Raw genomic sequence first — 27,102 nt, forward strand, 5'->3', positions numbered from 1 at the left:
ATGTGCAACGTATGCTGTGAGGATTCTCCGGGGCCGAGGCTGAATCAATATATATATAACCACATTCCGACTAGACGTGCACGGCCTCACTCAGTTCACTTGTATTGAGCGAGGCTGTCCACGTCTAGTCAAAATGTGGCTGGGAGTATGCATATTGCAAATTTGTGGTCACATGATGTCTTGGTCTCGCTGTCAGCACACATTGCAGATGACGTGAGGATTCATAAGTATGCAGTCACATAGAGTGATTGCTGACTTTTGTCAAAAGCCTCAACAATCACTTGAAAGGGAATCTGTGTGTATGATTTCATCCCTCAAACTGTTTTATAAGAAGTGCATATAACTCTTCCAAAGACAAGTCCATCCTTACCTTTAGCTAGCTAGTTCATTCCTCCATTACTGAAAAATTTTAAAAAATACCGAAAAAAAAGTGCTTTCAGTGTGTGCAAGCACTTCCCAAGCCATTGCTCTCCCCAACTCTAATCCCCATCCAACGCTGCCCTCTATTGTTTGACTGAATGTTCCTTTGCTTAAAGTCGCACAGCAAAAAAGCTGTCATTCAAGCAAAAGGTGGCGCTGGCCCGCTGGGACCAAACCAGCAGATCCTAACAAGTTCTATGATATAATGTGCAGCCTGAATTTTTGAGTCTCCCCAACCTGAGAATACTAGCCCCCAGCTGTCGGGCTTTATCATGGCTGGGTATCAAAATTGGGGGAAACCGCACAACGTTTTTTTAAAATTATTTATTTAAATAATAAATAATAAACCGCATGTGGGGTTCCTCTTATTTTTATACACAGCCAAGATAAGCACATGGCTGGGGGCTGCAGCCTGTAGCCGTATGTGTTATCTGTGCTGGGTATCACAATATGGTGGGACCCTATGCCAATTTTTTTATAATATTTTTACACCATTCCATGATAGTGACCTGCAGACAGGGTCAGAGATCGCAAGCAGTCAGATGTTGTCACACAGGCTGGGGGCGCATCTGAATGCAATCAATCAAAGTCGCCAGGACTGCCGATGGGCAGGGGAAGAAGGAATATGGATGAACAACAATGAGCGGCCCCGGAAGAAGAATGAGCTGCCTGGAAGCAGTTACAGCCGAGCCAGAGACTTGATAAGTATAGCACGCTTGCCCCAATCCCGCTATCCCTTCTACCATCATTTTTAAGCGCCAGATTCTGGTCCCCATAGACATATAAGGGGACTGGCATACGGGCAGATATCCGGGATCAATTTGGTTGGTGCCGCCATTCCCGGTATCTGAGTGTTTGCCCATCACTAGTAACAATCTCTCTGCAGAGTTCCTCTTAAGGCTGCAGTCACATCTGAATATAAAATACAGCTCAATTGTTGTTCCTGAAGTCTCATTCCGTATGTCATGCGAGTGCTATACGAGTGAATTTTTCCCCCTAGCCTAGTGTCCGTGTTTCATCTGTGTGACATCCGTGTGTGCTCCGTATGATGTTCGTGTAATGTCTGTGTGACGTGCGTTTTTAAAATGGAATTTTACATACTGTGAAAAGCTAAATAGATGGTATATAGACAGATAACAGATAGATAGATGGCACTAAAGGGCGTTTTGTCTTGTTTTTAGCCCCAAATTCATTATTAAAAAAAAGAGACAAAAAAAAGACTTGGGGTCTCCCTTATTTTAGGTAGCCAGCTAAGGTAAATCAGACAGTTGCAGCCTGCAGGCTACAGCTGGCTAAGGGGGACCCCACATCGTTTTTTGGGGGGAAAATATTTAATTTGGGGCTAAAAACAAGGCCAAAGACCATTTAGTGCCGCATTAAAGGCAAAGGGTGCAAGCTTACAATATGCAGGGGGAAAAACATTGTTTATATAGTTACATAGTTGCTTAGGTTGAAAAAAGACCTAGGTCCATCTAGCTCAACCTTCCTCCACCAATTATATATTTCATCACTAAGTCATTTATAACCAACAATGTTGTGTTTATCGAGGAAATCATCCAGCACTTTTTTAAAAGCTGTTCTAGTGTCTTCCATTACTACCTCTTGTGGTAGGGCCTTCCACAGTCTGACTGCTCTAACTGTAAAGAACCCTTTCCTATTTAGCTGTTGGAATCGCTTTTCTTCCACTCGCAGTGTATGCCCCCTGGTCCTTAGTATGGTCTTCGGAAGAAATAAGTCATATGCCAGTCCTTTATATTGACCACACATGTATTTATACATATAAATGAGATCTCCTCTGAGACGTCTTTTTTCTAAGCTAAACATATCTAACTTTTTCAACCTGTCATCATATGGGAGGCCTTCCATTCCTTGTAGTAGTCTAGTTGCCTGCCTTTGAACTGACTCTATCTTCTGAATGTCCTTTTTAAAATGTGGAGCCCAAAACTGGATATGTGTTTCCCATCTATCTATCTATCTATCTATTATCTATCTATCTATCTATCTATCTTTCTACCTACTACCGGCTATCTTTTTAGCTTTTGACTGTATGTAAAACACCATGTTAAAAACGCACATGTGGAGTCCGTGTGATGTTCATGTACTGTCTGTTTTTCTCAGACCCATTAACTTGTATTGCCAAGTTACGGAGCTACTTGCAGCATGCTGCGATTTGCCCTGCACACAAAAATTTTCAGAGGCAAAACTAGCAGATGTGCTCTGCTCTATTGTTTAACATTGGTGTGAGTGCAATGCGATTTTTTTCGCATTTCACACACAGATTTTATACACAGATGTCACTGCACCCTTCTGTATTTGCTGTACTTTTTTGCTGACTTTTTATTAGTGCAAATAACGTGTGAATTGTCATCTAGAGTATCGTATTTTTCATTTTAAAAGACGTACTGGATTATAAGATGCACCCCAGATTTAGAGAGTAAAAAAAAAAAATGGGGTCCGTTATATATTCCGGTGGAGTTTTACCGAAGGAGGGGGTGGCAGCGGTGGTGGAGCAGGGTCACAGGAGGCAGGGGCGGGGGTGGAGTAGGGCAATGCTGCAGGCACAGTGGTGGGCTCTGTGCTGGCAGCGGTGAGGTCTATGCTGGCAGCGGTGGAGGCTGTGCTGGCAGCAGTGGGTGATGTGCTGGCAGCGGTGGGGATGTACTGGCAGCGGTGGGTGATGTAATGGCAGCAGTGGAGGCTGTGCTGGCTGTGTGGAGCAGGGAGGTGCGGCAAGTGTCACAGATGCTCTGTCGGTGGTCCGGACTTCAAAGAAATAGCGTCCGGAGTCGTCACGTGCGCAGATAGAGTTCTTGGCTCAACGACAAGCCGAAGACCTCCATCTGCGCATGCGCTGACTCTGGGCGCCATTATTTGAAGCCAGAGCATCTGGGAAACCAGCCACATTGCCCTGCTCTACACAGCCACCCACAAAGACAGCCCTCTGCACAGACAGCCAGCCAGTCGCCCACACAGGCAGACAGCCACCTACCCGCACAGACAGCCCTCCGCACAGACAGACACACAGCCGCCGGCACAGACAGCTGCCTGCACAGGCAGACAGTTGCCTGCAAAGACGGACAGACAGTTCCCGACACAGACAGCTGCCTGCACAGACAGCCCCCACCGCAGCTCACACAGCAGCCAACACAGTACCCATTCTCCACCTTTTTTTTTTTTTTTTTTCTTTTTTGCATAAAATTCCTTAACACCTAAATAGAGTGATATATCAAATAGCGAAAGGTATAGAAAAAGGAAAAAGCCCCAAAATTTTACTTTTAATAAATTCAACAATAAAAAAATGACCTACGTCCATTTATAAAAAACACACAATAAACGATCATGTTCATTTATTGTGTTTTTTTTATAAATGGACCTAGGTCATTTTTTATTGTTGAATTTATTAAAAGTTACATTTAGGGCTTTTTCCTTTTTCTACACCTTTCACTATTTGAGATATCCCATTCTCCACCTCCCAGTAAGCTACATTCAGATTATAAGACGCACCCCTCATTTTCCTCCCAAATATTTGAGAGGAAAAGTGCGTCTTTTAATCCGAAAATTATGGTAAATGTTTTATAAAGTTAGTTTTATTCATGAAAAACACCGCAAAACCTGTTTGTTGTGTCTTTTGTAGTGCTTTTTGAACTTTCTCATTGCTTTGTACAGGTGAAAAATTGTAGCAGAAACGCTGAAAGAATTGACATGCTACAAATTTCAAAAACGCTACAGGGCTCAAATTCAGCCAGGATAAAAAAACCAACCATGTGCATAAGATTTCTGAAATCTCATAGCTTTTGTCATTACTATAAAGAAGCTTCTTTTTGTCTGCAGAAAAAACAGCTGCAAAAAAAGCTGCAAAAACACCACAGATTTTTTTGTAAACAATCCTGTATTGCAACATTTTTATCTCAGCTGCCTAAACTTTTTGAATAGTAATCTACTGTATAGACACGAACACACAAACTCACACAAGCACAGTGTAGCACAACTTTATTTACCTTTTCTATAGAGGCACGAAGGAAGTTGTCAAGAAGATGACGGGCTTCTGTCAGGGAACAGGAACTTATAACAACTGAGGTGTCTGTCGAGTCCAGGTCTTCCTACAAAACATTTAAATATATGTCCATAAAAAAATTCTTAAGCCTTCTTAAATGATCAGAAATGTTATACAAAACTTTTATTGAAATTATATTTGCAATTATGTTACAAATTTTGTATACATACATACATATTATTATACAAGTTCAGCAAATTATGGTATTTAGTTAGAAGATGTTTAATAAACTTAAATCAGTGAATTCACCACTACTACATTATTTAAAGGGAACCTGTTATCAGATGTGGTGGGGCCACCACCACCGGGCTCTTATATACAACATTCTAACATGCTGTATATAAGTGCCCAGGCCGCTGTGTAGAATGTAAAAATCCCTTTATATTACTCACCTAACAGGCGGTGCGGTACAGACTGGTAGGATGGGTGTCTCCGTTCTCCGGGTCCAGCGCCTCCTCTTTCGGACATCTTTGCCCTCCTTCTTCTAAAGGGCAGATCAAAGTGCGTCTGTGCAGGACCTCAATGGTGGCTAGTGTGGATGATGTAGGACGCATCATCCACACTAGCTTCAGTAACTGGCAAAGTAGTTAAGTGATTAATAAAATAACATTTTATTTTTAGTATTAGGAACCATCCTGAAGCATTTTCTCAGTAGGTCTTGCTAAATTTCAATTGTTTGGTCTCTATACACTAATGTACGAAAGTGATGGCACCCTTGAAATTGTTCCAGAAAATGCAGTAGTTCTCCCAGGAAAATTATTGCAATTACACATCTTTTATTATACCCATGTTTATTTCCTTTGTGTGTATTAGAACAACACAAAAACAAACAAACAGAAAAAAGGCAAATTTTACATAAATTCGCAGAACCCTCCTCAAAAGGGCAGGATAAAATTGTTCTCATCTTTCCAAAATTGTGGTATACAACTTTGTTTCAAGCATGTGATGCTCTTTCAAACTCACCTGTGGTAAGTAACAGGTGTGAGCAATATGAAAATCATACCTGAAACCAGATAAAAAGGGGAACACTTAACTCAATTTCTGCATTGTGTCTGTATGTGCCACACTAAGCATGAAGAACAGAAAGAGGAGAAGAAAATTCACTGAAGACTTGAGAACCGAAATTGTTGAAAAATATCAACAATCTGAAGGTTCAAGTCCATCTCCAGAGATCTTGATGTTCCTTTGTCCACGGTGCACAACATAATCAAGAAGTTTAAAACCCATGGCACTGTAGCTAATCTCCCTGGTAGAATACGACAGAGAAAAATTGATTAATATAGAAAAGAACACAGTACCTACAGTCAAATATGGTGGAGGTTCAAAGATGTTTTGTTGCCTCTGGTACTGGGTGCATTGACTATGTGTAAGGAATAATAAAATCTGAAAATTACCAAAGGATCTTCAGTGGCAATGTGGTGCCCAGTGTCAGAAAGCTGGGTTTGCATCCTAGGTCATAATTCTTCCAGCAGGACAATTACCCCAAACAAACTTCAAGAAGCCCCCTGAAATGCATGGAAACAAAGCGCTGGAGGGTTCTGATGTGTCAAACAATGAGTCCTTATATAAATCCCATTGAACACCCATGGAGAGATCTTAAAATTGCTGTTGGGAGAAGACGCTCTTCAAATATGAGAGACCTGGAGCAGTTTGCAAAAGAATAGTGGACCATTTTAATATACTTAAAGGGGTATTCCTATCTCCAAGATCCCATTCCAACATGTAGTAGGTGTAATAATAATATTAGCCAATACCTCCAATTAGAACTTTAGTAGAGTTCTTCTGATATAGCCATGTCTTAGGTATCCATCGATTCCGGCCATGAGCAACTAACTAACTGTTAGTATAAAAATGGTTGTTACCATGGATACGTAAGCTACAATGCCCTACACATCAGGTAACAGACATAGCTACATCAGGAGACCTATGCTACATTTCTAATTAAAGGTATTTGCTAATATTATTATTATTATTATTATTATTATTATTATTACACCTACTACATTTTGAGATACGATCTTGGAGATAGGCATACCCCATTAACTTCCTGTTACTACAGTTTATTAAAAAAGGATTGTGCAAAATGGTCTAAACATTACTTTACATGATTTGGAAGATGTGAAATTGTTAAAATAAATGTCCTGCCCCGCATTTTATTTCTCCTCCAAACTCTGCTTAATAAACTTCCTAAATTATTTTTTAAATCCTTTGATTGTTTAGAATGGCTTTCTCTGGGCAAATAAGCTTGACAGATTATTGTGGTCCCTACTATTCAGACCTAAAAGTAGGGGCGGTTTAGGCCTTCCGGACTTAAGGACATAATATTTGTCTGCTCATATATCTAGAGTTACAGACTGGTGCAGACATACCTTCTTGAAACCATGGATGAAAATCAAACAGAGCTTTTTTGAGTTCTCTCTATCAGCCCTTCCTTGGTTACCCGATATTAACCAGTCTTCATTGCAGTCGCATCCTAGAAAAAGTCCCACACTTCACTGCTGCTCCAGTTCAGACATAAGTAAGTTCCTTTCATCCATCTTGTCTCTATGATATCCTATTATCAGTTTGCACAGGTCTGTCGGATCCAGTTTTCCAGTTGTGGATTTCTCTGGAAAAGTTCAGAGCTAATCAGATCAAAGTGGATATGGAATGGCTTTATCTTGAGGCCCTACAAGATAAAGTCGCGTCAGCTGAGAACCTGATGTTCTCTTCAAATGTGATTTTTTTTTTCTTCATTCCCTTCCAAATTATGCTCAATATGTATGAAATCTTTTGGCATTTGAAAATCTCCATGTGATTGAGAGTATGATCTGGCATACACTTTCTTCTGTTTATTCTCTGCTTGCTAAACCATTGGACCAGTCGGAAGATTTGAGTATCTCTCTTTCCACAGAAAAGAGAGGGCTAAGGTTTTATCTCAGGCACATAAATCTTTAATAAGTTCAAGTCTGTAGGGATCAACCTATAAAATATTGTCAAGATGGTATTGGGTACCGAGAAAATTAAACAAAATATTTCCCTCCATTGACCCAATGTAGAGGAGTTGTAGATCTCAAGAAGGTGATTTCTTAAATATCTTTTGGTCATGCCCAGTTTTACAGCCTTTTTGGACTAAAGTGAGGAGCATAATTCGGTTGGTCGCAGACCACACATCTGAAATGGGTCCTGATTTGTTTCTCCTTCAGCTTTGTGAGACTTCACTGTTCTACTATAAATGCTCCCTACTTTTGGTTGAAAGCTGCCAGAGCGTGCATTTTTATGTTATGGACAAGAGCTAACCCTAGCAGTCTGTCCTTTTGGATTTCCAAGGCTAACAATTTCATGCACAGGGAGAACTTTACGGTTTATACAGCAGATAGGAGGCTTTTTATAAAACCTGGTATTACTGGATAGAGATTCAGCGTGCTAATCACTATGGTAGCCTGATGCTCTCCAACCCCATGGAATAACGGAGTTTCTGGGTCTTGTTTAATGGGCATCTAGTTTAGATATATTGGTGACCTGATTCCCTGCTCTCTGCCTTCCCTTCATTTCTATTCTGGTTCACCCGTTCTTCTTACTTAACCCACCCCCCTTATTTTTTTCTTTTCGTCTTTCTCTGCTCAATGTTTTCTTATTGATATAAAAGGAAAAATCTCTGACAAAACGGATTTTCCCACTTTGGAATTACAGTTATAGTGCAGTTTTTTTGTTTTGCTTTTGGAGGATTTTGATGTTTTCCATGTATGTCTGTCATAGGATGTTACTGTCATGTACTGGTCCACTTTATTCACGTTATGTAATTGTTTAGTTTATAAATACAGAATTTAAAAAAAAAGAGAAGATTGGTCCAAAATTCCAGGTGAGAGGAGTAAGAAGCTTGTTGATGGTTATAGGAAGCGATTGACTGCAGTTATTTATTCCAAAGGGTGTGCAACCAAATATTAAAGTGAGGGTGCCAACAATCTTGTCCAGCCCATTTTGGGAGTTTTGTGTGACATTATGTCCATTTTGCCTACTTTCTCAATTTTATGTGTTACCACAACACATGCAAAGGAAATAAACGTATATAACAAAACATGTGTAATTGCAATCATTTTCTGGGAGAAATACTTTTGGGTTTTTTTCTAGAACAATTTCAAGGGTACCAAAACTTTTGGCCATGACTGTAGCGCTTATACATTTTATATGCGTTATCCGTAGTCATACTTCTTTGCATTTACCCCCCTACTAGCAGACATATGACCGATATGACTTTGAGTATACAGTAGACAGCACAGAGTTTGTTCGTAGTCTCTCGTCTTAGAAAGAGGTCTCCAAATGCAGTTACCTTTAAGTAAATCTATTACCAAGGTTATAAAAAAAAAAAATAATAATAATAATAATAATAATAATAATAATAATAATAAAAAACTGTAATTTCATACATTAAACAATCATACAGTAAACTAAAATATCACCCAGAAGTTATTGCCAAGCTTGAATTGCACTTCATAAGAAAATATAAAATATATTGAAAGGGAAAAATAGGTATATACAATCCAGTTTTACTTAGGTGAAACATTGCATGATAGAATCTCTGTTACTACTGTCCTGACACTGATCTTCAAGGTAGTATAATCACTATATAAAGAAATAGTTTGGTTTGAACAGTGCTTTTTATCTTCCTTCACTTTTTTTCTTCTTGTAGTCATAGGCCCATATTTTGCAACCTAAGCTATTTACACCAGTCTGGATGACAAAACATGCTCTAATCAGACGTTTCTGATTCATTAAGAGGCACAAGCTTTGTAATGATTCAAGGGCATCTGTAAACGGGCGTGCACCTCCATGTACCTTATCACGTCTTACTCTAGTCATGGACTGGAGTAAGATGTGTGGCACAATTTGACAAGTGCAGGTTACCAGTCCCCCGTCCTGCCCCGGACACTTTGTTGTAGCTGGGTAATAATGGCTTGATAATACCAAAAGTTGAAAAATTCTCAGATTTCTCAATTTTGCAACTTTTCAAAGTTTTTTTCACCAAAATTCTGCCATAAAAACTTAAGAAAATGGGCAGATAGTTTTCACTGCAATTATTAAAAGGCTGCTGGACCTTAAGAACATTTCCAGAACCTTTATATCCACAGGTTCCAAAGTGCAGCTCTGGTTTGTGGGATTTGTGTAATAGCTCATGTGATCCACAATTCTTCAGACTACTATGGAGAAATTGGAACTGAAATTAAAGGCATCCACTTAACTTTAGACTAAAGGCCCACATCGCTAACGAGATATCACTGGGGTCATGGAATTCGTGATCCACATCCGGCCTCGTTAGCGACGTTGTTGCGTGTGACACCTACGAGCGACTGTTAATGATCTGAAATACTCACCAAATCGTTGATTGTTGACACGTCGTTCATTTTCCAAATATCGTTGTTCGTTCTGCACGCAGGTTGTTCGTCGTTCCTGAGGCAGCACACATCGCTACGTGTGACACCCCAGGAACGACGAACAACAGCATTCCTGCATCCTCCGGAAACGAGGTGGGAGTGACTTTCATGCAGCTGCTCTCTGCCCCTCCGCTTCTATTGGTGGCCTGCTGTTTGACGTCGCTGTGACGCCGCACGAACCGCCCCCTTAAAAAAGAGATTGTTCGGCGGCCACAGCGACGTCGTTAGGAAGGTATGTTGGGGTGACGCGTACCTGCGATATTGTGCACCACAAGCAGCGATTTGCCCATGACGCACAAACGACGGGGGTGGGTGCTATCGCTAGCAATGTTGCTGAGTGTAAAGCTGCCTTAAGGCTATGTTCACACATGGCATCTTTTTGCCAGTGGAACTTGAGTGCATCTTGAGTGCATCCTGGGTGCATCAAAAATGCACCAAAAATGCGGTAAAAATGCACACCGCAACAAAAACGCACTGCATTTTTACCGAATTTTTACCGCGTTTTGCCAATGCATTTTTAAGTCAAATCTATTGACTGGAAGGGCTCCAAAATGCTGGAAAAACGCAGAAATAATTGACATGCTGCGTCTTCGAAAACACAGCCAAGATGCAGACAAAAAAAGATGCCCAGTGTTGACAACAAAACAGAAATCTCATAGACTTTGCTGGGGGAAGGAAATGCATGCATTTAGGTACATCTTTGTGATGTCAAAAACACACCAAAGATGCATCAAAAAATGCCCCTTGTGAACTGAGCCTACACCCTCTTGGAAAAAGTTATTGGAGTAATCCTTGCTCCTTTGGAGGTTTACGGTTGCCAGTTACCTTTTGGAACACTGAATCTTTGATTTGGGTTGTGTTGCTGTAATGTGTGTTGATACAGTTCCATGTTTGTGACTTCTTAAAATAATTAGTTTATTATTAACATTTCATTCCTCTGGCACCTCACCAGGTATACAAACTATATAGTACACACTTATTTGGAATACCACTAAAGGATCCATATACAGTACTCCGGCAAGATGGCAAATTAGAAGTTCCATCTATATGAACATTTCAGTTCTTGCACTGTTTTATTATTTATGATTTTAAATAATTTGTATCCACCTTTCTATACTACTCCCAGTGAGAACTATTAAAGTGTCAGCCCATAACCCGCACTATCTATTCATTTTCTCATCTTTTCCTATACACCTAATATTTTAATATTGTCTCCATTTTTTTGAATTTTAACATCAAGTGGCTATGCTGGTTCAAGTTTAACCCTTTCATGACTTTGCCATTTTTTGTTTTTTTTTCTCCCTTTCATCCAGTAGCCATAACTTTTTCTTATTTTTCATTCAATACAGCCATTTGAGGCCTTGTGTTTTTTTGCTTGACAAGTTTTACTTTTGAATGAAACCATTTACTTTACTATTTATTGTACTGGAAAACATTTAAAGAATTCCAAGTGTAATGAAATTGCAAACAAAGTGCAATTCCACTATTGTTTTTTGGGATTTTATTTTCTATGTTTACTGTATGGTAACACTAACATTATAATTCCATAGGTCAGTATGAGTACATGGACATCAAGCATGTATAGTTTTCTTTCAATTTAAGTCATGAAAAAAAAATAGAAGTTTGTAAAAAAACAAATTTCACTTGTGGCACCATTTTCTGAGAACTGTTTTTATTTTTCGGGTTCTGGGACTAAGTGACGGCTTATTTTTTACATCCTGAGTTGATGTTTTTACTGATATCATTTTTGAGTAGGTGCGATGTTTTGATTTCCTCTTATTGTATTTTATTGCAATGTTGCAGTTGATCGGATTAATTTATTTTATATTTTGATAGATTTGACATTTTTTAAAGCAGCGATAGGAAACATGGTGTTTTTTTATTGCTTTATTTTCAATGGGGCAAAAGGGGTGTTTTCAACTTGTGCTTTTTTATTGTTTTCATATTTTTAAAAACTTTTTTGTTCACTTTTTAATTACATTTACAAGTCTCCTTAGGGGACTTGAAGCTGTGATCATCTGATCACTTGTGCAGGCTCAGCGTGTGAGAGTACATCAAAGGCAGGGACATGACCTTTGACGTAAATATACCTACCAGTTCAATCCTGAAATGTGTAGTCAGCTACTTTTTGAAAACCACAATTCGGAATATAAATAATATCTGAAACTCCAAGAACTTTTATCTGTCAGCAGCGTAGTTTTCAGATTCTTCACTATTCCACTTAATAGAACTTATGTGCAGGAGAGGATGACACCTTCCCTCTGCAGATTCGGCTGTCCATTATATGCAATATATGCTGTGACACGAGTTGTGTCTTTTATCAACAAACTAAGGTGAGTGTGCTAATGTTTCCTTTTTGTTTCAGAATATATAACATTAAATAGTGTGGTATGTTATAGGGACAAAGTGCAAATCCAAACTGCATTTAAACTTTAGAAAATTAAAATGACTTCTTGAAAACATTTTCTTACTTTTTTGTGAATCACTTGTGGTTTCCATGCATATATACAGCAGGTGAAACAAGTATTGAACATGTCACCAATTTTCTAAGCAAATATATTTCTCAATATGCTACTGACATGAATTTCTCACCAGATGTCAGTAACAACCCATCCAATCCACAAAGCCGAAGAAATAAAGCCATAGATTTCCATTAATTTAGTAATGTGTAATAATGAGAAATGACAGAGAAAAAGTATTGAACACATTTACTGAAATTTATTTAATACTTCATACACAAACCTTTGTTGGTGATGACAGCTTCAAGACAACTCTTGTATGGAGAAACAACTCACATGCATTTCTCAGGTGTGATTTTGGTCCGTCCTTCAACACAAACACTCTTCAATTCCTGAAGGTTTTGTGGGTTCTTTCTATGAACTCTATACTTTAGTTCCTTCCATAAATTTTCTATTGGATTCAGGTCCGGTGATTGGCTGGGCCATTTCAGCCGCTCTATTTTCTTTGTCTGAAACCAATTAAGAGTTTCCTTGGCTGTGTGTTTGGGATCATTGTCTTGCTGAAGTGTCCACCCTCATTTCATCTTCATCATCCTGGTAGATGTCAGCAGATTTTTATGAAGAGTAGGAGAAAGGAAAATAATCCATATTAATAAAAGCTATGTTTTACAGAAACTTGAACTTTGGATATCACACTGATTTATTTTCCTTTCTCCTTTCCCTGTAATGCAGTGAGCTTCCACTGAGTCTTCCATGCTGAGTTCACCAGGGAAAGAGCTATACATATATGGACATTTCCTGAGGTAAGCTGGTGAGCAATTTGTTATTTTGTGTTTTACCAAGAATATCTCATTTGTACATTGATCCTTACTTCAATAATATGAAGTGTGCCTATGCCATATGCTGAGAAGCAGCCCAATCTCCTGATATTCTTGCATCCAAACCTCTCTGTTGGTGTGGTGTTTGGGGGTGATATGCAGTACCTTTTGGACTCCAAACATGGTGTGTATTATGGCATTTTAAGAGTTCAATTTTGGTCTCATCTGACCAAACTATATTCTCCCAGTATTTAAAGGCTTGCCTAAATCCTTTTGAGCAAACTTTAAATGCAGTTGAACATGCATTTTGTTCAGCCATGGAGTCTTGCATGGTGACCGTGAATACATGCCAAGAAAGTTGAGTGCGTTACTTATTGTTTTCTTTTAAACAAATCTACCTGCTGATTGCAGGTCTTTCTGCAGCTCTCCACAGGTAGTTCCAAACTCTTGAACAACTCTCTTTTCACTCCTGTCTGAAATCTTGTGGGGAGCACCTGGTTGTAGCCATTTGATTGTGAAGGTATGTTCTTTCCACTTAGGGATTCTGGCCCCAACAATGCTCACTGCAATATTCACTAGATTAAAAATTCTTTTGCAAGCAATACCATCAATATGTTTTCCAATAATATGGTTGTGAAGGTCTTGGGGCAGCTCATTGGTTTTACCCATTATGTTTCTTGTGTGGCACCTTGGTAATGAGACAATATTTTTATAGAGCATCAGTTTGACCAGCTGATAATATTTTCAATAAATGTCAGGATTGCTTTATAATTACTGATAGATTTCAGCTGATATCATGTCTTTCCATGGCTTTTTGCACCTCTATTTCTATCTCTGTTCAATACTTTTTCCCTGAGTCATTTCCCATTATAACACATAATTTATAGACACCTATGGTTTGAATTGTTTTCCTGTGTTGATTGGATGGGTTGTTATATTAACAGAGCAAGGACTAAAATATAAACTTTTAATTAATCACTTTAAAATCATTCCATAAAGTGCAGTGCAGAAATTGTGCAAAAAAACATACATTTTGTACAGAAAAAAGGAGAGATCTCACCCAGTTCTTCACCACGGGCAGACCAATCGCCACCAATTAGATGATAATGCAGGCGGATTTGAGTGCTACTCAGAGGTAGGATCCAGGCAAAATATAAAGTCCTAACCCCTGTCGTGCCCCATACAGTTGCTTCCGCCTTTACAAGGGCAGCACCCAAGTAATGCAAGCTACCCTGAGTAAATAGGGATTCTCCCAAAGCATTTCCCTCTCAGGTTTTAGACAGAGTTCATCAGGGGAGATTAAATAAATAAATAAATACAGCCTGCAATGGCAGTTATGTATAGCATCAGTGGAGATTAGACAAATAAAGCCTACAGTGGCAAGGTATGTATAGACGCAAACCGCAATAGTCAGATGTGCTAAGTGGCCAGTGGTACACCGTCTGCTGCCAAATGGTCTCTTTAAATACCTTTGAAAAACTCCCGGACATCTGACGTCACATCCAAAAAACCGCGCACTACAGTTACCGCACGTCATTACTCCAAACAAAATAACGAGTATGTATGAGAGGGGTTCACCTGATTAGGTCTGCCAGGCATCATCAATCAACTACCGCACATCATCAATGGACTGCGGAGACATGCACTGCACATGCGCGATTAACAGGCAGTCACTTACAATGCTTGCCGGTATACTTCCACGTTCCACCTACTAAGCCACAGTGGAACGCACATTATGCGCAAGTGCACACAGCGCTACACTGAATACACCAATAAAGTGCCAATGCATCCATTCCAACAATTCTTTAACATGTGTGCGCCCCATATATAACATCAAAGATGCCAAACATAATAACCCCAGGACATAATAATGTTGGTAACCGCTTAATAAACCTGCATGCAAACTCATAAATAGTGAAATTCTAATGTTATCAATTTTAACCCTTACTCAATGGACATATTTAGTAACTCATATGACAATCTTAAAGATACAGATAGAATATTGATGTTTCATTCATTAACTTTTACACAGAATAAAATTAATTTATTCTTACTAGCTCAATTATTCTGCAAGACAGTCAATCAGTAAGAATGCTCCCATAGCAGACAAGAAGGGGAAGGATAATTAGCCCAAAGTCAACAGAGCAAATTCATTCAATTTGATTTGCATGCTGGATAAAGCACTTCCCCGACCAAAAAGGCAAAAAAACAGCAGAACAAAAGGGGGGGGGGGGGTTTAAGAAATGAAAATAAAAAAAACACACACCAAACTTTCATCTCTGTTACCTAAATATATGGAGGTCACCCATACGTTAGCAATGGTGAAACCCCCATATTGGTAGCAAACCCAAGCCTTAAGATACAGTACCTTAAATAAGATATAGGCTAATTTCAGACAAAACGGTAAAATCCCTAATCTCTGGCAAAATCAAACTGTCATCAAGAATCCAAAACACATCAAGCACCCACTAAAAGAGGGGAACTTAGATAAAACAGCCAAAATTAATCTGATCATTAAGCCCCTCAGGACGACAAGTTCGCAATCTGAATATCAAGGTATTTAAAGAGACCATTTGGCAGCAGACGGCGTACCACTGGCCACTTAGCACATCTGACTATTGCAGTGTACGTCTATACATACCTGCCACTGCAGGCTGTATTTGTCTAATCTCCCCGGGTATTATACATACCTTCCATTGCAGGCTGTAGTTATTTATTTATTTATTTATTTATTTATTTAATCTCCCCTGATGAACTCTCTGTCTAAAACCTGAGAGGGAAACGCATTGGGAGGGTCATTATTTACTCAGGGTAGCTTGCATTACTTGGGTGCTGCCCTTGTAAGGGCGGAAGCAACTGCATGGGGCACGACAGGGGTTAGGACTATACATTTTGCCTGGATCCTTCCTCTGAGTAACCCTCAAATCTACCTGCATTATCATCTAATTGGTGGCGATTGGTCTGCCCGTGGTGAAAAACTGGGTGCACTGCACTTTATAGAATGATTTATTCAGCCATCATCTGCATCTAACAGCAGCAGGTGGGTTAACCTGTTAAACGCCACTATCAGCTTCTGATGGCAATATTTAACCCTGGCATAAGGGTGCACCATTCTATGCACCCATCAATGCACCCATGATGTGATCACTCTGATGTGTTTCTCATGGCTTGGGGTCTGCTGAGGATTCCTGTGCTTGTCATGATAGTTCTCCTGTGAAAGGCAGTATGCAGCTGGTGTTCATAGGAGATTGTGATTTTTCACTATACATAGCAAAGCTGATGCATGGTAATGTGTACAGTACAAGCGAACAGATGATAGAAGGTTCAAGTCCTGTAAGCGGAGTAACAAATATAGTGAAAAAGACTGTAGCTCAGCGTCTTTTGCTGTCCACTTTGGCATAGCCGCTGAGATCAGTACTTGGCTACAGCACCGATGCGCACTGTTGATGTGATGTCACCCCTATAGACACCAAAACCTAAGCAGTGCCAGCGATGCGGCAGGACCCAGGGAGGGTGAGCAGCATTTGCTCTTTTTGTTATTTTAGGCATTTGAGGTCCACTATTCTGAAAATGGAAAAGGCTGTCAAACAATTGAAACTATGTCTTATATCTGCTAGAAGTTGACAATGAAAATGGGAGGACAAAACATATAGTAGTTATTTCAGACATACTTTGGTTTCTTCCATTTGAACAATTATTGCCTGGCATTCTTGAATACTGTCGTTAATGTAATCAATATTTGCGGCCAAAGCTTCCAACTCCTCTGCTATATCTTGCTGTGTCTGCTGCTCACCACAACTTTCTTCTGGGGGAATGACTGGTCGACTTAGCAGTGCGTCTTGAAGAAGTGAAAGTTCCTCTCGTTTCTTGAAAACATGACAAAAAAAACAGATAGTTAGAAATGGAGCATAAAATAGAATACAGAAGACAATGGAAGACGGCATCTAGTTCATACAATATATGAACACTATATTACCAATAAGGCAAACTAATACAGATGTTTGACTACTCTACAAATGCTTACATATATGTATAACTTAGGATTTAAGTATACAAGAATGTTTTAAGATTGATTACTTAAAATGTACAAAAGCATGAAATAAATTTATTTTCTAATTAAGCTAAAATGTACTAATATAAACGCAATTTATTCTAATTACTAGGGCCATTATGGGACTCACGGAATGATTAACTTATCTTTACCACTTCTCTTTACTATTATATACAGTCATGGAGAAAGTGTTGGCACCTTTGAAATTGTTCCAGAAGATGAAGCATTTCTCCCAGAAAATTATTGCAATTACACATGCTTTGTTATTCATGTTTATTTCCATTTTCTATTCAAGCAACACCAAAAAATTTGAGAAAAAAAGGCAAATTACACATAATTTCACACAAAACTCCAAAAATTGGCAAAATTGACAAAATTGTTGGCACCCTCACCTTAATATTTAGTTGCACACCGTTTGGAATAAATAACTGCAACCAATTGCTTCCTATAACATCAACAAGTTTCTTACATCCCTCAAATGGAACTTTTACAAACTGCTCCAGGCCTCTCATATATGAAGGCGCCTTCTCCCAACAACAATTTTCAGATCTCTCCACAGGTGTTCTATGGAATTTAGATCTGGACTCATTGCTGGCAGCTTCAGAACTCTCCAGCAATTCGTTTTCATCCATTTCTGAGTGCTTCTTGTATGTATGGGGTCATTGTCCTGCTGGAGACCCATGACCTATGACACAAACCCAGCTTTCTGACATTGGCCATTACATTGCAACCAAAAAACCTTTCGTAATCTTCAGATTTCATGATGCTTTGCCCAGAATCAAGGCACCCAGTGCCATAGGCAGCAAAACATCTTAGAACCTTTTTCATACTTGACTGAATTGTGTTCTTGACTTTCATACTTGACTGAATTGTGTTCTTCTCTTTCGAGGTCTCATTCTGTTATTTTAACAGTAGAATGATCTTCTTTACCAAAAAGCTCTATCTTGGTCTCATCTGTCTATAAGATGCTTTCCAAGAAGCATTTTGGCTTATTAATGTACTGTACCTTTTTGCAAACTGCAGTCTAGCTTCTCTGTCAGCAGTGAGGTTCTCCTAGGTCTCCTGTCATAACATTTAATTTCATTCAAATGCCAACGGATAGTTCGGGCTCACACTGATGCACCATGTGCCTGCAGGGCAGCTTGAATTTCTTTGGAACTGGATTGAGCCTGTTTATCCACCATCCGGACTATCTTGCATTGCAACCTTTCAACAGTTTTTCTCTGCCATCCACATCCATGGAGATTAGCTGCAATGCTATGGGTTGAAAACTTCATGATTAGTTTGCACACCGTGGATAAGAAACATCAAGATCTCTGTAGATGGACTTGTAACCTTGAGATTGTTGATATTTTTTCAACAATTTTGGTTCTCAAGTCCTCAGACAGTTGTGTTCTCTTCTTTTTGTTTTCTATGCTTAGTGTGGCACACACAGACATACAATGCAAAGATTGAGTAAACGTCTCAACTTTTTATCTGGTGTCAGGTGTGATTTTCGTATAGCCCACACCTGTTACTTGCCAACACATGCTTGAAACAAAGTTGTTTTCCCGCAATTTTGGAAAGATGCCAACAATTTTGTCTGGCCAATTTTTGAGGTTTTGTGTGAAATGATGTCCAATTTTCCTTTATTTTTGTGGTGTTTAAATACATACGAAGGAAATAAACATGTGTATAACAAAACGAGTAATTGCAGTAATTTTCTGGAACAATTTCAAGGGTGCTAACACTTTTGGTCATGATTGTAGAATAGGACTCAGCAATGACAAAAAAATGTGTACTATTTTTACTATCAATTACCCCTGATATCTTATGGTGGCTATAATTATATCCAGGGCTGTATTTTGCCTTCGTGCTGCCCTAGGCACTTTAAGTGGTCGTGCCCCTTAGTGACAACGTAACACTGAGTTTTCGCACACGACATCTGTTTAAGGCAGATCTACTCTGTAAAACACTTGAAAAAGTATCAATGAGAAACGAAGGGCACTAACCCCCCCCCCCCCCAATGGGGATCACCACGGGCACATCAAAATATAGCATGAGTATAAAATATTCCCACCACACCGTCCCCACTTATATACTGTGACTGTCACACTGCCCCTAATAAACTACACACTGCCCTCCCTTATAAATTATACCCACCACACCTTCCTCAATTATGAAATATGATCTGCACATGCTGCCCCCTCCTCACAATGTCCCATGCATGCTGCCCCTCCTCACAATGTCCCATGCTTGCTGCCCCTCCTCACAATGTCCCATGCATGCTGCCCCCTCCTCACAATGTCCCATGCATGCTGCCCCCTCCTCACAATGTCCCATGCATGCTGCCTCCTCCTCCCAATGTCCCATGCATGCTGCCCCTTCCTCACAGTGTCCCATGCATGCTGCCCCCTCCTCACAATGTCCCATGCATGCTGCCCCCTCCTCACAGTGTCCTATGCATGCTGCCCCCTCCTCACAATGTCCCATGCATGCTGCCCCCTCCTCACAATGTCCCATGCTTGCTGCCCCCTCCTCACAATGTCCCATGCATTCTGCCCCCTCCTCCCAATGTCCCATGCATGCTGCCCCCTCCTCACAGTGTCCCATGCATGCTGCTCCCTCCTCACAATGTCCCATGTATGCTGCCCCCTCCTCACAATGTCCCATGCATGCTGCTCCCTCCTCACAATGTCCCATGCATGCTGCCCCCCCTCACAATGTCCCATGCATGTTGCCCCTCCTCCCAATGTCCCATGCATGCTGCTCCCTCCTCACAGTTTCCCATGCATGCTGCCCCCTCCTCACAATGTCCCATGCGTGCTGCCCCCTCCTCACAATGTCCCATGCGTGCTGCCCCCTCCTCACAATGTCCCATGCATGCTGCCCCATCCTCACAATGTCCCATGCATGCTTCCCCCTCCTCACAATGTCCCATGCATGCTTCCCCATCCTCACAATGCCCCATGCATGCTGCTCCCTCCTCACAGTTTCCCATGCATGCTGTTCCCTCCTCACAATGTCCCATGCATGCTGCCCCTCTCCATGAGCTCCTAATGCTGCCTTCCTCTTTTTCATAATGACACCTCCATGCTGCCCCATTCATCATACTAAGACCACCACACTAATGCTTATGCTGAGACACCCCTCCAACACACACACACACACACACACACACACTACCCCACTCTTGATATTGACTCCCCTACATTGCTCCACTCCATACTGAGCCCACACATGCTGCCCCTTCTCCATAATGAGCTCCCAATGCTGCCCCCCTCTCATTCTGAGTCCTTACACTCCCCCGCCATCGATTTTGTCATTGCACTATCCCTCAACCCTTGTCCTCTGTCTCTAGGATTGGCCCCTCTCTCCCATTCCCCCAGCAGCAGCCGCTCTCCCCCGCCTTCACCAGCAGCCTCTCCCCCAGCATCAGCCTCTCTCCCCCCAGCCCCCCCAGCATCAACCTCTCTCCCTCCAGCATCCCCCAGCTTCAGCCTCTCTCCCCCCAGCCTCCCCCAGCTTCAGCCTCTCTCCCCCAGCTTCCCCCAGCATCAGCCTCTCTCCCCCAGCTTCCCCCAGCATCAGCCTCTCTCCTCCAGCTTCCCCCAGTATCAGCCTCTCTTCTCCAGCTTCCCCCAGCATCAGCCTCTCTCCCCCAACTTCCCCCAGCATCAGCCTCTCTCCCCCAGCTTCCCCCAGCATCAGCCTCTCTGCCCCCAGCATCAGCCTCTCTGCCCCCAGCATCAGCCTCTCTTCTCCCAGCCTCCCCCAGCATCAGCCTCACTCCTCCCAGCCTCCCCCAGCATCAGCCCCCCCAGCATCAGCCTCCACCCTCCCAGCCTCCCCCAGCATCAGCCTCCCCACTCCCAGCCTCCCCCCTCACAGCCTCTCCCAGTATCAGCCTCCCCCAGCATCAGCCTCTCGACCCCCAGCCCCCCCAGCATCAGCCTCTCTCCTTCCAGCCTCCCCCAGCATCAGCCTCCCCCTCCCAGCCTCCCCCAGCATCAGCCTCCCCCAGTATCAGTCTCTCTCCTCCCAGCCTCCCCCAGCATCAGCCTCCCTCAGCATCAGCCTCCCTCCTCCCAGCCTCCACCAGCATCAGCCTACCCCCTCCCAGCCTCCCCCAGCAAAAGCCTCCCCCCTCCTAGCCTCCCCCAGCATCAGCCTCTCTCCTCCCAGCCTCCCCCAGCATCAGCCTCCCTCAGCATCAGCCTCTCTCCTCCCAGCCTCCCCCAACATCAGCCTCCCTCAGCATCAGCCTCTCTCCTCCCAGCCTCCCCCAGCATCAGCCTCCCTCCTCCCAGCCTCCCCCCTCCCAGCCTCCCCCAGAATCAGCCTCCCCCAGCATCAGCCTCTCTCCTCCCAGCCTCCCCCAGCATCAGCTTTCCTCAGCATCAGCCTCCCTCCTCCCAGCCTCCCCCAGCATCAGCCTCCTCCAGCATCAGCCTCCCCCCGCTTAGCCTCCCCCAGCATCAGCCTCTCTCCTCCCAGTCTCCCCCAGCATCAGCCTCCCTCAGCATCAGCCTCTCTCCTCCGAGCCTCCCGAAGCATCAGCCTCTCCCAGCATCAGCCTCCCTCAGCATCAGCCTCTTTCCTCCCAGCCTCCCCCAGCATCAGCCTCTCTCCTCCCAGCCTCCCAAAGCATCAGCCTCCCTCAGCATCAGCCTCTCTCCTCCCAGCCTCCCCCAGCATCAGCCTCCCTCAGCATCAGCTTCCCTCCTCCCAGCCTCCCCCAGCATCAGCCTCCCCCAGCATCAGCCTCTCTCCTCCCAGCCTCCCACAGCATCAGCCTCTCTCCTCCCAGCCTCCCCCAGCATCAGCCTCCCTCAGCATCAGCCTCCCTCCTCCCAGCCTCCACCAGCATCAGCCTACCCCCTCCCAGCCTCCCCAGCAAAAGCCTCCCCCCTCCTAGCCTCCCCCAGCATCAGCCTCTCTCCTCCCAGCCTCCCCCAGCATCAGCCTCCCTAAGCATCAGCTTCTCTCCTCCCAGCCTCCCCCAACATCAGCCTCCCTCAGCATCAGCCTCTCTCCTCCCAGCCTCCCCCAGCATCAGCCTCCCTCCTCCCAGCCTCCCCCCTCCCAGCCTCCCCCAGCATCAGCCTCCCCCAGCATCAGCCTCTCTCCTCCCAGCCTCCCCCAGCATCAGCCTCCCTCAGCATCAGCCTCCCTCCTCCCAGCCTCCCCCAGCATCAGCCTCCTCCAGCATCAGCCTCCCCCCGCTTAGCCTCCCCCAGCATCAGCCTCTCTCCTCCCAGTCTCCCCCAGCATCAGCCTCCCTCAGCATCAGCCTCTCTCCTCCGAGCCTCCCGAAGCATCAGCCTCTCCCAGCATCAGCCTCCCTCAGCATCAGCCTCTTTCCTCCCAGCCTCCCCCAGCATCAGCCTCTCTCCTCCCAGCCTCCCAAAGCATCAGCCTCCCTCAGCATCAGCCTCTCTCCTCCCAGTCTCTCCCAGCATCAGCCTCCTTCAGCATCAGCCTCCCTCCTCCCAGCCTCCCCCAGCATCAGCCTCCCCCAGCATCAGCCTCTCTCCTCCCAGCCTCCCACAGCATCAGCCTCTCTCCTCCCAGCCTCCCCCAGCATCAGCCTCTCTCCTCCCAGCCTCCCCCAGCATCAGCCTCCCTCCTCCCAGCCTCCCCCAGTGTCAGCCTCCCCCCATCCCAGCCTTCCGCAACATCAGCCTCCCCCCTCCCAGCCTCCCCCAGCATCATACTCTCTCCTCCCAGCCTCCCCCAGTATCAGCTTCTCTTCCCCCAAGTCTCCCCCAGTATCAGCCTCTCTCCTCCCACTCCATACGCAGATCTCCAGTCTGCATTAGAGACACCCCCACGCTCCTTATGAATCTTCAGCTCTGCGAGCACTTACCTGCTCCAGGGCCCGCCGTCATCTTCCTGGCTCACGTGAGTATCCTCTTCTGACACCGGCTTCCATCGCGGCGTCCTCTGCGGCGTCCTGCTGTGAGCTCTGCATGTGAAATCCACACAGCATTGGACGCAGCACAGAGGAAGGAGCTGATTGGCGCGCCTGTGACCCTGGAAGTGCAGGCGCCGGCAGTTCCGGGGTCAATCAGCTCTCTGTGCCCGGCCGCCGCAGTTTGTCTGCATTCGCATCTTAATTTACGCGGATACAAATAAATAAAGGTGCGCCTCTCCCCCCTCCCCCCTCCGAAAATACAGCAGATTTAATTAATGTGTAAAAAAAAATATTTTTTTTTTTTTTTTACTGCTAGAAGGTGCCGCTTCCTGCATCCTGCCACCCTAGGCACGGGACCACGGGTGCCTAATGGTAAATACGGCCCTGATTATATCCATCACATATTAAAACTCCTGTGAAAGAAGTGTCATAGATAAACCCAAATGTTCTGCAGTTTTCTGCTGACTTCTGAGCTGAAGTCTGAATGCCTGCATAATATATGTTAACAACTTTAAACTCTGAGATTAAAGACACAATCTCAGTTACATTTTTTTTAATAACTTTATTTTAATTTAAAAATATATAGATAAGAGTGCTTGTTTTAAACCAGCATAGGTAATGCAGCTTTGAGTGTGACTTTGATATCTTGCACCTGGGTGTGCAGGCACATTTAGACACTCAGGCGCTTAGAATTTCACAGCACTGGTTCACATCTATTGGTGTGGGTGCGTAAAAGTGAACTTGGTATAAGCTTGGAACACTTTTACAACTGGATCATCATAAATCCAACCATGTGATGAAAAGGATGTGTATGACTATCGAAATACCAACTGGCTATTGTGAAAATGTTTCCATTTTGTATTTGCTATGTTTTTTCAGCTGGCACCTATACACACTTGCAGGATGTGCGGGTCAGTTTTTTTTAAATATTTGTAGTGAGTTTCTTTCTGACTGAGCACTCCGCCCTATAAACTAGGCTGTGTTCATGATCCTTATACCAGGATTCCTAGCTGCTCAGACATGGAGGTTAGTCCAGATAGTGGCATTGCAAGTTGGATTTTTTAGTCTAGCTGCCCAGGCATGGATGTTTTTAACCTAGATAGTGGCATTTTAGTTAGGTACCCGGAATACTGAGATTTACCTTGCCGTTGGTTTCCGGGCTTACATGCATTGGCCAATTCATAAACTAAAAATCTCATTTTTTCATATAGCAGAAATGCAGTACCAGAGTTCGCTTATACATTGATGGCAATTAGTGTGCAGCTGTATCCATTTTGTATAGGCCAGCACAGACACCATCTCTGGCTGTGATAGCAGGAGCTCGGTTATAGGTTATGCCGAACTCCCGGCGGCGATCGTTCGGGTACAACCCCTGTGCCTGTATGATCACCAAGACGTAAATTTACATAATTTTGTGGGAACCCCTTCCCAACCATGGCATAAATTGTCGTGAAGGGGTTAAATTAAGTTTGACTTCACATTGTTTTATTTTACGTATACTGTATCTATTGTATACATTGCTCATTTATTAACATTTTTTGATGGTATTCTAAATAGTGCAAAGGTTTATTTTAGTATTGACTGTTTAGGGGCGGCTCTTTGCTAGAAATGCGCCAGTTCTTCATCATGGCAATGCATTGCTGACGCATGTTTTTGAACTCAAATGGAAATTTATTTATTTTTAATTCAAAAGTCATTTGAAGGTGCTATTTCTGTTTTATTAATACAAATATCCCAGTTGATGTCCTGCAGCTACAATACTTGTTCTGCAGCCATAGCCGGCGTAGTGCTGTCGCACACGGTGCCAGCAGGCAGACAGCAGAGGGGGCACCGCAGGGAAACAGCAACTCACTTTTGCTGCTCCCACTATGCACAGGCTCCAGCTGAGGGTGCCCTCCCCTCCTCGGTGCTCTGCATCCTGTTTTCTTTCGTTTTCAACAGAAAGAGGGGCGCCTGTACTGCTCCAGCCGGAGAAGCTGCTTCTAAAGACTTACTGCTCTCCTGGAGGCCAGGAATAAGAAAGGCTTCTATGTAAGTGCGTATAACGTGCTGTGTGTCATATCTGTAATGTATTATGTGCTGCATATATGTGTTATATATTAGATATGTGTGTCCTGTATCGTGTGCAATATATAGCTGTCTGACTGTCTGTCTATACCTCTTATCTATCTATCTATCTATCTATCAATCAATCAGTCTGTCTATACATCTATTATTTATATACTTTTCATCTGTCTGCTATCTGTCTATTTATCATCTATTCAGCATCGGTCTGGCACACTGAGACATCTGTCAATGCCCCAGAAGCCTCCAAACCAGACATAGAGGGGACCTACCGGTAGGGGCTTCTCTGACATCAAAGATGCAGGGCTCCAGCCCTGAACTTCTTTCCCACAGCCTCGAATCTTCTGTGACCACCTCATTGAACTGTGTTGGCATCACGTTGTCCCCGATACAGTTCAATCCTGTGTCAGAGCAAGAGCTCCGTGCTCTATCATTGCCCGTCTCTTAAGCCACAGACCGCTACAAGCCTATGGCTTAGGAGATGTCAGCGTGCCTACGAGGGCAGCACAGTAATGTCATTGCATCGCGCTACCTCTGCAGGCCGAAATACTGTAGAAGAGAAGACGGCGGCTGTGGTGTTGGGAATAAGGATTAGGTGAGTATAATTTTTTTTTTTATTTCTATATGGGATCTGTGGGGACTTCTGCTGTATATTAGAGGCTATGTGGGGCTCCTGCTGTATATAGGAAGCTATGTAGGGGTCCCTGCTGTACATAGAAGGCTCTATGAAGGCCCCTGCTGTGTATGGGAGGCTGTGTGGGTGTTTTTTGTTGTGTATAGGAGGCTGTTTGGGGCTCCCGCTGTGTATAGGAGGCTGTGTGGGGGCTATTTTTGTATATGGGAGGCTGTGGGGGGCTTCTCCTGTGTATAGGAGGCTGTGTGGGGCCTCATGCTGTGCATAAGAGGCTGTGTGGGGGCTGCTGCAGGTATTTGTATATAGTTGTATTGTGGCCCCTAGATTTAATTTGTCCTGTGAACCCCAGACAACTGAGTACAACCCCAGATACAAATTGGCTAGTGAAATCCTAACAGCTTATATTACTCCCATTGGGGACTCGGCCAGTTAATGTGCAGAATATCAAACACAGGGGCGACACCTGTCAGTCTAGGAAAGCAGAGCAGGGGGGACCGTCCTCCTGGGCTTGTAATCCTGGTTTCATCATGCCCGGACAGATATTACATGTATGTTTTATCTGAAACGTGGCAGAATCAGAGTAAAACATACATGACTGCAATAATGGAACCGGTGTCTGATTCCTTCCACCCGGGGGTTGTGGAATAGAGTCCGCTGTCACATTCCTGATCTTCTAGCAAAATAAACATTGGGGCTTCATACTTTACATGGCGTCACTGCTGTCTGTACTGCACATGCAATGGTTTAGTATAGTCATGAAAGCCTTTCTATTAAAGTAATGCATTCTCAGCAGCTGAGGTGTGTATTATGAGGTTCAGCAGCAGCTGGGTTGTGTATGTTGAGGTTTTGTAACAGCTGAGGTGTGTATTATAACATTCAGCAGCAGCTGGGTTGTGTATGATGAGGCTCTGCAGCAGCTGGATTGTGTATGATGAGGCTCTGCAGCAGCTGAGGTGTGTATGATGAGGTTCTACAGTAGTTGAGGTATGTATGATGAGGTTCTACAGCAGCTGAGGTGTGTATGATAAGGTTCTACAGCAGCTGAGGTGTGTATTATAAGGTTCTGCAGCAACTGAGGTGTGTATGATGAGGTTCTACGGCAGATGAGGTGTGTATGATGAGGTTCTACAGCAGCTGAGGTGTGTATGATGAGGTTCTACAGTAGCTGAGGTGTGTATTATAAGGTTCTGCAGCAGCTGAGGTGTGTATGATGAGGTTCTGTAGCAGCTGAGGTGTGTATGATGATGTTCTGCTGTAGCTGGGTTGTGTATTATGAGATTCTCAAGCATTTTGAT

General features: G+C 43.3%; 1 protein-coding gene across 1 annotated transcript in view; it reads right to left on the minus strand.

Annotated features, from left to right (window-relative positions):
- The window catches only part of KIF21B (kinesin family member 21B), a 411,687-nt gene that overhangs the window by 201,834 nt on the left and 182,751 nt on the right, over nt 1–27,102 (minus strand). Inside the window, exons 20-21 of the mRNA XM_075335818.1 lie at nt 16,834–17,028; nt 4,419–4,520 (exon numbers count right to left, since the gene is read on the minus strand). Of these exons, the coding sequence (XP_075191933.1) occupies nt 4,419–4,520; nt 16,834–17,028 (297 nt within the window). The remainder of the gene's footprint in view (nt 1–4,418; nt 4,521–16,833; nt 17,029–27,102) is intronic.

This window comes from Anomaloglossus baeobatrachus, chromosome 2, assembly GCF_048569485.1.
Source record: "Anomaloglossus baeobatrachus isolate aAnoBae1 chromosome 2, aAnoBae1.hap1, whole genome shotgun sequence".
NCBI classification, from domain to species: Eukaryota; Metazoa; Chordata; class Amphibia; order Anura; family Aromobatidae; genus Anomaloglossus; species Anomaloglossus baeobatrachus.